We start from the raw sequence: 14,867 nt of genomic DNA, 5'->3' as shown, positions 1-14,867 counted from the left end.
GACTCAGGGAACTTACATAGAATTGACGTCTTCTGCTTGCAGTCGGAGGCTGGCAACAGCCTAACTAGTAACTCTAGGTGACTAGTAAGGGCATAGGATATTGCTTAGCATGTACTATGTCTCCAAATGAAAGCTCGTCCTATTGAGTCTCGCCACAGTCTGGCTCCGTGTCACGTGCCCTCTGCTGTTCCCCAGGCACTGGGACGCTGCACTGACCGCTCTGCAGAAGGAACCAGAGGCTCCCCACCGAGGCTGGCTGCAGCTGCAGGAGGCCGACCTGTCGGCCCTTCGACTCTTGGAGGCCCTGCTGCAGACTGGGCCCCACCTGCTGCTTCAGACATATGTTTTTCTAGCCTCAGACTTCACAGATATTGTGCCAGGTGAGTAACTGTCACCACAGAGCACAGACTGTCTGACTGCCGAAGGGGGACAGGAACGTGAGCCTGTTTAGCAAAACCCTCCCTTCGACATTTCCTCTGCTTAGGAGCATTAGGGCACCTTGAGCTCACTAGCACAGATGATGCTTAAAACTAGCTTTTGCTGGTGCATTGAGTTTACAGAGAGTTGGCTCCCTTCTTTCTTAAGGGTCATGTTCTAAAGTCAGCCCATAAGATAGAAATTACCCATAATCAAAATTATCCTCAAAATGCCTTGGAAAGACTGCCTCTGCATAAACTCACTGCACATGTTTTTCTTGTGTCTTTAATCATTAGAATAATTCTTGGCCGGGCACAAGGCTCACACCTGTAGTCCCAGCACTTTGGGAAGCTGAGGTGGGTGGATTGCTTGAGCCCAGGAGCTCAAGACCAGCCGGGCAAAAACCCATCTCCACCAAAAAATACAAAAATTAGCCAGGCATGGTGGCATGCAGTTGCAGTCCCAGCTATTCAGGAGGCTGAGGTGGTAGCATCACTTCAGGCCAGGAGTTTGAGGCTGCAGTGAGTCATGATTGCACAACTGCATTCCAGTCCAGGTGACACTGTGAGACCCTGTCTCAAAATAATAATAATAATAATAATAATAATAATAATAATAATAATAATAATTCTTAACAGAGCCAGAGGCTTATACCTTCAAAGCCATGTGGAAATTGAGAACAACTCAGGCCCCAGCAACATTTGTCTCCAGCTCCCACTCATTTCAGGCCATTCACATTCTCATTATGTCTCTCCCTGTTTCTCTCAGTTGCTTCTTGTTTCCCTCTCCCTCTCCCTCCTGCTATCCCCTTTTCTCCCCTCCCCTTCCCCCCTTCTCTCCCTCCCCACCTCTCCCCTTCCATCTTCATCTCTCCCTTCCTCTTGGCTGAGTGTCCACAATTGCATATGCATAAATTAAATGCTTCACGTATATGCCTGCACTGTCCTTCCATCCATCTTTATCAAAGAGCCTGACACCATTTGACGTTTTCATTCTTTTATTAAACCTCCTTCATATGGATTAAACAGCAAAGTACATTTGGGGTGGAATCATGTTCAGAGCCTTGTAGAATCAGCTTTGTTATATACAGAGGACTTAGAGGATCAGGAGCTGGGACGTTTTTCTTAAAGGGCATAGAAAGGAAGAGTCCAGCCCATTTGCTGGGAAGAGCATTTAGTACATTGAGCAGTGGAAATATTTCCTGCATATCCCCATTTCTTCCTGAATATAGACATGTGTATTTGGACATAGAGTTGTTATGTTACCTACTGGTCAAAGTGGTGGGTTAGTGATACTCTCTGTGCAGCCAGGCTTTAACAAGAGGTTACGCATCCCATTAAAGAAATGCCTTGAGTGAATCTTCACAAGGTACTGTTACTTCGGAATCTTCAGAGCATACCACATCTTTCTGCTTCCCTTGCAGGGGTGAGCACCCTGTTCTCCTGGTCCTCACTCTCCTGGGCACTGGTGTCCTACACTCGCTTCATGGGCTTCATGAAGCCAGGCCACCTGGCCATGCCATGGGCCGCCCTCTTCTGCCAGCAGCTCTGGAGGATGGGCATGTTGGGAACCCGCGTGATGAGTCTGGTTCTGTTCTACAAAGCCTACCACTTTTGGGTTTTTGTGGTTGCAGGTGAGCTGAGCTAATGATCTGGTCATATGTTGCTGCATAACCAACCAACCCAGAAATGAAGGTCTCAAGAATAACCACGTATGATCCTCAATCCCAGGCCTGAAGGCTGACTGGGCTCTCTGCTGAATGGATCTTGCTTGGGTGGCCTCAGAGATGGCAATGGGGTAGCAGGTGTTCAGATTCATAAAGAGCCTTGACAGGAATTAGCAGCTGAGAATTCCAATGGCAAGGAACTGGAAACTGCTAGTCTTCTATAAAAACAGGCTCAGAACTGGCTCAGCATTGCTTCTGCTGTATTCTGCCAGTCAAAGCAAGCACAACCAGCCCAGATTCAAGAGCATGGAGGACTAGACTGCAGCTCCCGATGAGTACACATCCAAAGCAGGAAGGAACGCGTGCTGGCTGTCTTGGGAGATACTCTGCCATAGCTTAGACATCCCAGCCCTCAACACTCCCAGCTAAATCTGGAGCAGAGAACTTCTCAGGAGACTGTTCTGTGTTACAGGCCAAAATCTTTTATGTAGAAAAACTGTCACTGAAACAGGAGGGAGGTACAAGGTCCCACCTGCCTCACCTGATATAAAAATATACAGTCTATATGTCATACTGCACATAGCTTCCAAAAGTGCACCATTTCCTTTGAATGCTGAATCTTGGACATCTCCTCTGTTGCAAATAGGACAGCTCCACTAAATCCAAGCTCTCCCTCCTCCCTCAGTCTAGGCACACACAATATGAATGGCAATGACAGAGAGTCTGTCTGGCTCTGGAGATTCCCTGAATAGGGCCTGTGTGTCCCTGCCGAGGAGAGCTGTCATCTCTGGTCATCAGTGAATATACTCTGCAAGAAGGAACAGTGCACTCTTGTTTTAAGAGAAGTGGAGACATTAAGAAATATTTGCCCCTTGGGCCTAGAGCAAACATTAAATACAGTTAATGGCCAAAAAGATAATTTTTTGGAAAAAAAGAACTGTGCTTCTAAAGAGAGATTAGCTATTTTGTTATTCTTTTTTAAAAAAAATTCAGCTTGAAATCCAAAATGATTTATTCGTCTTAAAATATGGGAATAAAAATTAAAGCTGCACCACATAGAGTTCTTTCCTTTGCATGTGGAGGTTTTTAGCTCTTGTAACAATTTTAAAATAATTGGCGGTGAGTTTTATAACTGCCCCTTTAAACACTTTCTGGAATAAAAAGGGCATAGGTATACAATATTTGGCAAGTGTTATTGAAGCTAGTCTTTCTTCTGTCATATTCAAATTAGGTCAGATACCCTTTATAAGGATAAAATGGGATAATACATGCAAAGATAAACTGTGCTGATCTTCTGTCCCCCTCAAGTCTCTTCTGGGTTTTGATGTCTCTTCTTGGATGCTGAGTCAAATGTGGTCAGAGAGCCTTCCCTGGTCTCTGTGTCCTTGCCTGTCCCCCCATCTCCTTGCATGGACCCTGACGTCTGCACCCGGCTTCTCTGCAGGTGCCCACTGGCTGGTGATGACATTCTGGCTTGTCGCCCAGCAGAGTGACATCATCGACAGCACCTGCCACTGGAGGCTGTTCAACCTGCTCGTGGGGGCCGTGTACATCCTCTGCTACCTCAGCTTCTGGGACAGCCCTTCTAGAAATAGGATGGTCACGTTCTACATGGCAAGTGGCACTTTTCTTTATCCTAACTTTTACAGTGTATACAGCAAGTGGGGTGTGTGTGGGTGTGTGTGGGGTGTGTGTGTGTGTGTGTGCACCAATGCACACCTATCTATTGAAAAGGAATAGCTTAGTTTAAGAAAAATTCTTAAAGAATTATAGTCTTGAACAGAGATGACAGGCTTTGAAAATAGTAACGCAACCTCCAGTTGTGGCCCTGCATTCAATGTGGCAACAACTGAGGCATATTTGGTGATGTCTTCTCTACATCAGCCCATCTGCTGAATATCATTACAGTTCAACTGTATAATATCATATACTCAATGTCTCTGTTAATCAACTCCATTTTTATTAGGGGTTTATGATTAAGATCCAGGCATGGCCCTAGAGAGTATCAGAAACACAAAAGTGGCCTAATACTTCTTCAGATTGCTTTGAGTCCAGTAGAGATTTCTTCATATTTAAAGAACTTATAATATTTGGTAAGTAAGTAGACACCCAAATAACCAAAATCAGACAGAATGTAGCTAGATGCCAGGAGAGAAAAAAATGTCTGGGACTCATAGGCGTAGCTGCCAGCATCACCTCTCGTCAGGATGACCACAGACACTTTTGGCTGGACAGTGGAGGTTGAGCTGGATTATAATGGGCAAAGGAGAGAAAATACAATCACATTGGTGGGGTCATGGGTTTTAGAGTCAGAAAAAACTTGCACTGGAGCCCAGCTCTGCTGACTGCTACCACCAGCTGGCTTCAGCGAAGAATTTAAACTGTCTGAACCTACTTTTTCATGCACACACTAGGAATAAGTCACCCCCCTCTCAGTGTTCCTGTGAAGATTAAATAAGATCTACATACTCTTCAGGGTTCCTGTAAAGACCAAATAAAATAATATACATGAGTAGCTGGCACAAAATAACCCATAAATTGTGGCCATTATTCATATGAAAAGGTGAGACTTCTGTGGGAGGAGTCAGGCATTCCAGGGTAGAGACCTGGGTGAAGGTAAAGGCAGGATGCAGCTCCTGTCCAGGAAAGGGAAGCGTCCTAGACACCTGCTGATTTTAGGACCCATATAGCACAGTGACCCCACAGGCTATGGAGCCAGACAGAGCGCACAGGACTTGCGATGTTGGACACATTACTGAGCCTCACCAACCTCAGCGTCCACATCTGAACACAGAGCATAATAACAGCGTGCGTGTTGTAGATAGGTTCACGTGTGGCAGGGCCCAGGTCATGCATGAGCAGCCTCCCAACCAACATGATCTCCAAGTGAACAAAGTGGAATGTTGATTTTCTCATCCAATTTGCTGAAGTGGCTTATTCATAGGTGGACACCCCGTCTGCCAATGCCCAGATAAGCAGGAGCTCAATAAGGAGGAGTTTGACACCTGCCACCTTGTTTGCTTGCATTTGTCACACTCACACCTCATTTGCCGTGTCATCTCCCAGGAGTTTGAGGGCTGTTAGAGAAGGAAAGAAAGCAAATCCTTCATTCTTCCCAGCCATCTCATACAGTCACTAGATCACTGAGTCAAGAGCGATTAAATAGGAAAAGCAAAAATCAGACACCATTACATTTGGAGTGAGAGCTACCACAGCAGCACGAGTGTCCTTATCTCTCTCCCTGTGCACACACCCATCCAGGCCGGGCAGTCCTAGCCCGGGGGCTTGGATCCCTACAGCATGTGATGGGGAACATGGGCTTTAGGCCTTGCTGCCCAACCAGCTAGGGCTTGATGCCAGGATCCTTCGGTTCTGAACTGTATGAGAGTCACCGGGGCTCCCCCCGCTCCCACACCCAGTTTTTGTATCTCTGAAATGGTTGTTGCTAGGATTGATAAGGTGATGGATAGAAAGCCAAGAGCCTGGTGCCTGGCACAGGTAGATAGATGTAGATGCTCTGAAAGATAAATAAATAATTTACAATAAATGAAACAGACATCGGGGGCAAGAAAGCAGAGAAAGAAGGAAAGGAGGAAGGAAGGAAGGAGGGAAGGAGGGAAGGAGGGAAGGAGGGAGGGAGGGAAGGAAGGAAGGAAGGAAAGGAAGGTAGGGAAGAGGAAGGAAGTGGAGGGTAAAGATAGCCAATATCACCATAAAGAGGTGAAATAACACGTAACTCCCAGGATAACCTATTAAACTACTGACATTTCAAGAGTGCCTGCCAGTCACATTCTGAGGTGGGGCTGCAAGCATGAAACTGAAGAAAAGGCGGAGATGACAGGTGGACATGCTCACCTCGCACTTCACCATGCACACTGCCCAGACCTGAGTCTGGGCCCCTCCCTGTGCCAGGCAGTGCTGGGCAGCCCTGGCTCCGTGGCATGGGCCATTCAGAGTGTGAGGCAGCCTCTCCCACTGTTCCTCAACACCCCCACCTAATCTCCATTGATCCAATGTGGCTGAGTGGCCAGCACCTGAAACCAGTGCCTCTGGGCAGGTTAGCGATGCCCAGACTGTGATCTTGGAAGCCTGAGGCCACAATGCAGTGGACACACTGGGGCGCCACTCCCTGAGATGTGCACCCTGCTGGCACAGACCCGTGCTGCCATCCGAAAGCATTACTTTCTGCAGAGGGTGCCGGGACCCATGCAGCCCCAGCCCTTGAGACAGCAGCTCACACAGGAAAGAGGCTGCCAGACCCCAGGCCCTGGATGGGCCCCAGAAGAAGCTGCAATTCCTGTCTGGAAGCCCCAGCCTTGGGCAGCGTAACCCAGGGCCAACCCAAGCATTGCTCAGCTATGTTGAGCCTATTCCTGGGCCACTGGAGAATGTACCACCCCACATCCCTTCAAGAAGGAACATAAGGTGTTTTGTTTTTGCTTTTGTTTTTCTGAGACAGAGCTTGCCCTGTTGCCCAGGCTGGAATGCAGCAGTGCCATCACGGCTCACTGCAGCCTCGACTTTCTAGGCTCAAGTGATCCTCCCACCTCAGCCTCCCGAGTCACTGGGATCACGGGTGCATACCACCATACCTAGTTAATTTTTATACTTTTTCGTAGGGCCCTTAACCAACAGGCCACCGCCTGGCAGCGGTTCAGAGGTTTCTGCTGGAAGGGTCTGGCAGGGGCTGGGGGCTGGGGGCCTCCAGTGCAGCTGGGCCTCAGCCCTGCTGGTTGTCAGTGGCACTCAGGGGAGCTTTTATAAAGTGGCGATTCCCAGGCTCCCCCTCAGAGATTCTGGCTCAGTAGGTCTGAGTGCAACCTGGGAATCCGTGTCTGGAGACAGCCGCAGGTGACACTATGACCGGCCTAGCTCAGGAGCTACTCAACTGTCCTCACCTCCTGCTCAGGGGCGGAAGCCTGCCTCTTGATCACTTCTGAATGTAATATAAGACCTGGTCTCACTTCTTTCACCCGTTATGGGTTTATTCACATCAGCACACATTGAGCTTCCTCCTGTGCTGAAAATGGAGTTAGACACCACAGTGTGAGAGGGTCATGTCTCAGTGGCCACAAAGACATAAGCAAATCCATGCAGCCACTGTGATCAGAGAAGTGACGCTATCAAAACCCTACAGGACACAAGAGGCAGAGCCTGGGAAAGTCAGGGAAGGGTTTACAGAGGGGACCTGCACGAGGTGCTATGTGGTGAGCAAGGTTCACCTGAAGAAAAGGTGTGGAGGGCGCTAGAACGTTTCAGGCAAAGCTGCGGAAGTAATGGAAAGACCCTGGAGTGTCTGGAAATCCACAGGAAAGTGAGTGCGCACAGCGTCCGAGGGAAAAAAAGCCCTGCGCTAGTTAAAAGCAATAAAAACAGATTGCACTGAGTCTATCGCCATAGGGAAGAGCCCTGCATGAACTGAACCCACCTTCAAGTTGTGCAGAGGTGACAGGGCTTAAAAGGGAGAAAAAGGGAGGAAGGAGGAGGAACATCCGGGGGCTTGGGCAGAGACAGGGAAGTGGAAATTTACAAAAAGCAGGAAAGTGGGATCGTAAATGTGAGTGTGCCATCTGCGTTTGTTCATTGGCGCTTGTCACTTGCTGGGAGCAGAAACAAATTTCTCATTTCTTTATGACAGGAGGCAGGAGGCAGTCCTGTTAGGGAAATACACCCACCAGGCTTGGAGTTTGTATTTGAATAGATGGCTCTTGGGTACTTGAGGAGACAGTTCTGGGTAATAGAAGATGTATATCTCAGAGCGCAGCAAAATGATTTGCAACTGCAAGCTTTCTAAAGGAACTGCTCGGAAAGGAAGTCCAGGGTCCTATCCACCCAGCACCAAGTTTTGGCTGGAACAAACAGTACCTTCTCCTGGCAGCACTGCGCTTTCTTAGGCAGGAACTTAAAGGAGACTGAGGTCAGCATCGTAGGGGTGAGGCCTTGAGCTGCTGGAAACTCGGTCAGTGTTTGTTCAAGTCTCTTGGTGTGGAGAGGTAAGGGGAATCGTATGTGCTGAGTCTGGAGTTCTCGTTGGCCAGGGTTGAAGACTCATGGAAAAGAAGGCTCAGAGAAGGCTGACTGGAGTTTGGTTGAGGAAAGACTGTTTGTCAGTGGAATGTCGTTTGGGGAGAGCATGCTGGAAGATGACCCCAGAAAGGAAAACTCGGGCTAAGTGGCAAACAGGACCATCTGCTCTGTTGAGAAGTAGGGACTGGATCCTGAAGTTAAGATGGGGCTGTTTCAAGGTGCATCGGGGAGGAATGGCAAGGTGCAATCTCTGGGTGAAGTGGGTCACCCTGACGTTGGTGTGGAGGAGAGATTTCAGAGACAGAATGAAGATAGGGATTGCCTAGACAGGAGGCATGGGGCCAGAACCACGGAAATGGCGGGAAAGACAGGAGGCAGGTGATGGAGTTGGGACAAACTTAAGAATCTGAACCACCAGAACCACACAGCTGAGGAGTGGGGAGAGAAAGATGCCTTCTGTACTGGCTGCTGGCCAAGGCATTTAGGGCAGAAACCCTGCTCATTGCACCCAGACGGACTGGGAGAATGGACATTCGTAGGATTACGAAGCAGCTCCTCATAATTTTTTTTATTTCTGTCCTTATTTGAATTTTTGAGAGTGAAAAACGTAGCCAATGAATAACCTGGCAAATCTTTTGAAGAGTTTTAGCAAATCAGTATATAATTTAAGTGTTATTTTTAAATAAATAACACACACAGTATTTAAATATATCGCATTTGAATTATGTCATTTGTTTACTTATTTTAATGAAGACGTATCTTTTTATATTTAAAAATTGGAAAGCAAAGTTAATAAGCTGACCCAGATGGGCGTACAAAGAGCCTTCTGGACCATCTGCCATTTTGACCAGCTGCAGCCACGGGGCCAGGCTCCTTTGTCAGCCTGCGAGCTCCCGTCTCCGGCTGCCACCTGGTGGCCGCAAAGCAATTATTTTAAGGAAACAAAATCCTAAAGTTGTTAGAAAGTTTGTGACCCTAGCTCCCTGGAATTCAGTGGCATCATGAGCTCTGCAGCTATCTTTCATTGTAACACTAATGAGTGCCTGCAGTTAGCGTAAGGATGGAGAAATATGCAAAGTAGAAAATAAAAGTCCCCTCTCAGCCCACACTGACTCTCTAAAGGCAGCCCCACAGCCATTTGAGGGATGCCCTTACATTTCCTGGGCCTTTATGATTCTGCAGACACTTTAATGAGCCACCCTGAGAACAGGGTGGCTCTCTCTTTGCCAGAGAAGGTCTCAGTGGGACATAGCCCTGCTCCTGGGTAGTCCCCAGCAGCCTGGAGTCTCCAGTGGGCACTCAGGATGGAGGGGAGGGGGAGCCGCTGCAGACTCACGGGACGGGGGTCCCTAGGCAGTGTGCACCTGACGAGGTGTGGTTTCTCTGTCCTGGGTCCCGCAGGTCATGCTGCTGGAGAACACCATCCTGCTGCTGTTGGCCACCGACTTTCTCCAGGGGGCATCGTGGACCAGCCTGCAGACCATAGCTGGGGTCCTGTCTGGGTTTCTGATTGGTAAGTCCCAATGACACCTTCTTCTCTGCATCCCCTCCCCAACGTATTTTATTTGTTTTTTACAATGGGCTCAAAGGGCAGGAAACTGAGTTCAGATGTGGTTAACTGGAGACCAAGGAACCAGGCTCACTGCGATGTGGGGGCTCATGCCCATCAGAGCATGAGATACTGAGCTCAGCCTCATCTGCCTTGCTTGACTGTGCTCGGAACCTCAAGCAAAGCTGGGGCTATCCTTCTCTACCCCAAAGCCCCCGTCCTCCCCGGAGCTTCCTGCAGGGTTGAGGACGTGACTTCTCTCTCCCCTCCCACCTAGGGGAGCTCCTCGCATCTTCCTGACATGGCACCCCCTGCGGCCCATAGACAAGCACCCCGGGAAGTGGGTGCCCTAGCAGAGGAGGAGAGGAAGGTGAGGCACAGAGGAGGTTGAGTCCCCGAAAGATCCAATGGTTTGTAACAGATAGAGCTGAGATTCAAGCCCAGCTCCAGTGCAGGCCTGAGCACAGGCCTGGCACTGTCATCGGCCGTGTTTTATGAATGCATGGCCCCAAGGTCAGTGTCATACCCACGGTGATGACCTCGCTTCCCAGATTGGCATGAGTTCCGCAGGGATTCCGCCCCCCACTTGAAAGGTGTGAACACCAGCCTCCTCTCCCAGCACAGCAGGCTTGCACCACTGTCACTCTCAGGCCTGCGGTGGAACCCTCAAAGCCAGCACCTGCACCTCTCACGTGGGGCCTCGTGCTTCTGCAACATGGGCCAGGACAGAGATTCCCCAGTCCTCTGCAACAACTCCTGCCCTCACTCCAGAGCCTGCTGTCTGTCACCCACACCCTGAAGAGGTGCCTGGAAGTGGCCTCAGGTTCTTTTCTTGCTCACAGCAGCCGGGGGTTGGATGTGGCCTGTGTGAGTGGCCTGGACCTGGGAAAGGAATGACCTGGACACAAACACTTAGTGAGATGCAGGGGCTGTTCACGGGTCAGAGGAATGTCATACACTGTGGCCTCGTAACAAGCATTTGAGAGCCACAGGCCACCCTCGGTTTCAGCTCTGTTCTTCTTCATGAGACGTCACGGGTCCTCACTTCTTCCAGCTTCAGGTAGCTGAGACAACCCCTTCTTTTTCAAATCGAACTTTGTAGACAATAGTAGTTTTAAGAAATAATACAGAGCTCCCCGTACCCATTACCAGGTTTTCCCCCAGGGGTAATATCTCGCAAAACGGTGGCACAACATCACAGCCAGGATCTCAAAGTAGTATGTCGAGGTGCAGGGAGAAGCCTTCCATCACCACGAGGACCCTTCATGTGGCCCCCTTCCTCTTGCCCCTGCCACCTCCTTCCCTCCTGGCAACCATGATTCTGTTCTCTGTTTCTATTATTCTATCACTTGGAGAATGCGTTGTGAAAGTACCACACAGTGTGTGCCCCCCGGGGATCGGTCTTGTTCACTTGGCAGAGCTCTCCGGAGAGCCTCCCGGGTTGCTCCTTGCTTTTGATGGCTGAGTCGCATCCCATGGTTTGGACGGACCACAGCTTGTTTCATCGTCAACCCATGGACGGGCATCTGCTTCATCCTTTTTAAAATAATCATTTGAATCGCAGAGCATTGATTTCTAAGCTGTGTGTGTGGATAAATGGCCTATGGGAAACTGAGGACATCGGGCTGCTCGGGTGAGAAGCACCACTCTCACCACATTGCATCGTGGTCTGGGTGTTCCTGGCATATTTCAAGCAATCCTTCCTTCAGGGAGGGGCCATGTGATACTTGGAATGAAGGGGCCTTGCCGGCCGGGAGGTCTAACAACTCATCTGGATTTTCCAGTTCATGGGAGGTATAGCTGAGTCCTGGGGGCACAGTGTGGTGGGAGGGAAAATGTCCCCTCATCTACTTTCTGGATTTTAACACTGACTCAAAAAAGATGTCCTACACCACTCCGAAAACCTGTCACACTCCTGGGAGTAGACGCCTGGATTCCTTCCAGTTCCACTCCAGTGAGAAGACATTTTCACAGCCAGTATGCTGGCCCACGGCACAGCAGGAGGGCAGTGAGTAGGGTGTCCATAGCCACGGGCAGTGAGTAGGGAGCCCATAGCCACGGGCAGCACCCAGGACCCAGGTGGCCGCCGGCTCAGAGCCTTGTCTGCCGCTCCTCCTCCGGCCTCTGATGGAGCTGCCAAACCCCTGACTCCCAGGCGACCCTTGGGAATCCTCGGCAGGAAGATCGAACACAAATTGTAGTCCAAGGAGCACAAGCTTGCATCCAGGCTCCTCCCCTTTTCCTTCCATCCTGGGACCAATATTCACTGAGTACCAACTGCATGCCAGCCTGGGGATGCCACCAAGAACCCCCAAACCACATGGCCTCTGGAAAGTCTGTGTTCACTGAATAAGTGTGCCCGGGACTTCTGCGATCAGGGGCCTTTGTTCATCTTTCCTGGCCTTGGGTGGCTGCTTGTAAAAGAAGGGTGACAATACGTCCCTCATCAGGCAATTGTGAGAATTCAAAACAGTGCAGAAACTGGCTGAGCAGGACCTACTGCAGAGGTGGCACTGAACATGGAGAAAGTCCACCTCCCTTTCCCAGGTTTGAGCCTGGCCACTAACCAGCTGCTTGATCTGGGTCTCCCAGTCCCCCAAGACACAAGAGACGATTTGGGGCTGGGGGTGTCCTTCAGGCAGTCTTTCTAGCTCTGTCATGCTGCAATCTCCTGGCCTTCTCAGGCATTACTTCAGGTTTTGTGCTGTTTATAATGAGCACCCTGAAACCAGGCACTTTAACCAGTACAACAGGAAACTGGAAATAACGTGGGAGGCTTACTGGAATGCTCTGTTAAAGAAATTATTGCAGCAGTCAACACTTCTGATCAAAATAAATTAAACTGACAACAATGTGATTAAGATGTTTATGCACAAAGGAAGTGTTGTTGTTGTTCATGGAAATTCCTTGATGTGGGGTTTTTGATGAATCTGATTAACCTCTGTTTAGGTCTTACTTGTTTTTGAGGTTATTTCTTATGCCCTCCCTTCCCCCAGCTTTGTAACCCATCAACCACTGTATTGACAGTCGAATTTGCAGTGTATGGTCCAGTTACTTGAAAGTAGAATGCTTATTTCTACCAAACATTTTGTACCTGTGTGTACACACACACACACACATATGCATGAATGCACACTCACACACACACACATGTAGATGACTGAACTGGAGCTGCCCTCAAGACAAAAGCATAGAATCAAACGGATTTAAGCCTTGTTATTCATGTTTAACTTTAGAAACATTTACAGCTTACAGAAGCTGGAACCTACTTAAATTCCCCCGAAATATCCAGTTCTGAGGCTCGAACAAGAGTCCTATTTTGGATCCCAAATTATCTTCCTCTACACAAAAGGGCCAGAACCTGAAACTGCACACTACAGGGAGGATGCAGACTTCAAAGAACATAAACTTGTGGTCTTTTTGTTCTTTTTCAGGCAGTGTCTCACTGGTAATTTATTACAGCCTACTGCATCCAAAATCCACAGACATCTGGCAGGGCTGCCTAAGGAAGTCCTGTGGCATTGCAGGAGGTGATAAAACAGAGAGAAGAGCTTCTCCCCGGGCCACGGATCTAGCTGGGAAGAGAACCGAGAGCTCAGGCTCATGCCAAGGGGCAAGTTATGAACTAACCATTTTAGGGAAGCCCCCTACCCCTGAGCAGGTCCCCCCAGAGGCCGGGCTGGGGACCCAGGTTGCTGTGGAGGACTCTTTCCTCAGTCATCACCACTGGCTGTGGGTGAAACTTGCCCTAAAAACAGGAAATATGTCTAAGATCAATGCCGCCTTTGGAGATGACAATCCTGTCTATTGTCCACCAGCATGGGGGTTGAGTCAACAGGACGACCTGCAGAGAAAGGCCTTGTCTGCCCAGCGAGAGCTCCCATCCTCATCCCGTCACCCCTCAACCTTAGAGAACAGCTCTGCGTTTGAAGGTGTCTCTAAAGCAGAGGCCGACCCATTGGAAACCTCAAGTTACGTATCTTTTGCCAGCGATCAGCAGGATGAAGCACCTACCCAGAACCCAGCAGCCACGCAGGGGGAAGGCACCCCAAAGGAAGGAGCTGACGCTGTTTCTGGGACACAGGGGAAGGGGACAGGTGGGCAGCAGAGAGGAGGGGAAGGACAGCAGAGTTCCACGTTGTACTTCAGCGCCACTGCAGAAGTGGCCACATCCTCACAACAAGAAGGCAGCCCAGCTACTCTGCAAACGGCCCACTCTGGAAGGAGGCTGGGAAAGAGCAGCCCTGCCCAGCCTGCATCGCCCCACCCAGTGGGCTTGGCGCCCTTCCCCGCCACCATGGCCGACATTAGCCCCATCCTAGGCACAGGCCCATGTAGAGGCTTCTGCCCCAGTGCAGGCTTCCCTGGAAGAACCCTCAGTATCTCAGAGCTAGAGGAGCCGCTGGAGCCCACAAGGGAGCTAAGTCACCATGCAGCTGTTGGTGTGTGGATGTCATTGCCACAGCTGAGGACTGCCCATGAGCCCTGCCTCACGTCCACCCCTAAGTCTGAGTCTATCCAAACAGACTGCAGCTGCAGGGAACAGATGAAGCAAGAGCCGAGTTTTTTCATCTGACCACAGTCATGGTGGGATAAGACAACAGGCTGACAAACCAAGCTGGCCATTTGGTACAGTGAGAAAGGAAATCCCACTTCTGACACCTGTGTCCTTGGGCACATCACTGTCACCTCTGAATCTCCATCTGCATCCCTGAAAAATGAGGAAACAGGGCTGGATGATTTTGCAGGTCCAGTGTAAACATCACAGACCCCATCCATGCATAGGAGAGACTCTAACACACTTTAGAGGAGGAGAAAGAGATTCCAGTCAAAATTGTCTGCTACCTTTTATGAGCTGTAGGTTCCCTTATTTTATCTTTTTGCTGTGGCTTCTAGGAAACACAAAGGTAAAACCCAGATTCCTATTTTATTTGAGGTTCTTGTTACAATTAGCTTTGCCTCACACTTAGCGGTTATGAATCTCATTTTAATATATTCTAACTGTATTATGTTATGAAATCTCTTGGTAAGATAATTTGCCTGCTTTCTGGGAGTAGATAAGGCCTGTGTGCTTGTAATAACTAACATAACTGAAAGTGCAAATGTCATTCTAAGATTCCCATATCTTTTGGTTAGGGGACAATATTAGAGCTTTTAAAAAGGAAGGGTAGACTCACTTAGCTCAGCCTCACCCATGCTAAGGGCATA

At 49.3% G+C, this 14,867-nt stretch overlaps 1 protein-coding gene across 2 annotated transcripts in view; it reads left to right on the top strand.

Annotated features, from left to right (window-relative positions):
- The window catches only part of XKR5 (XK related 5), a 24,959-nt gene extending 10,092 nt beyond the window's left edge, over window positions 1–14,867 (top strand). The window contains 5 exon segments of one of the 2 annotated variants that reach the window (NM_001033035.1): window positions 196–380; window positions 1,841–2,050; window positions 3,528–3,697; window positions 9,512–9,623; window positions 13,094–14,867. In NM_001033035.1, coding sequence (NP_001028207.1) covers window positions 196–380; window positions 1,841–2,050; window positions 3,528–3,697; window positions 9,512–9,623; window positions 13,094–14,235 — 1,819 coding nt within the window. In that variant the 3' untranslated portion in view covers window positions 14,236–14,867. 2 annotated transcript variants of the gene reach the window in all.

The sequence above is a fragment of the Pan troglodytes genome, chromosome 7 (assembly GCF_028858775.2).
Source record: "Pan troglodytes isolate AG18354 chromosome 7, NHGRI_mPanTro3-v2.0_pri, whole genome shotgun sequence".
Taxonomy (NCBI): domain Eukaryota; kingdom Metazoa; phylum Chordata; class Mammalia; order Primates; family Hominidae; genus Pan; species Pan troglodytes.
The sequence above is the reverse complement of the archived record's forward strand: the minus strand, read 5'-3'. Positions and strand labels throughout refer to the sequence as shown.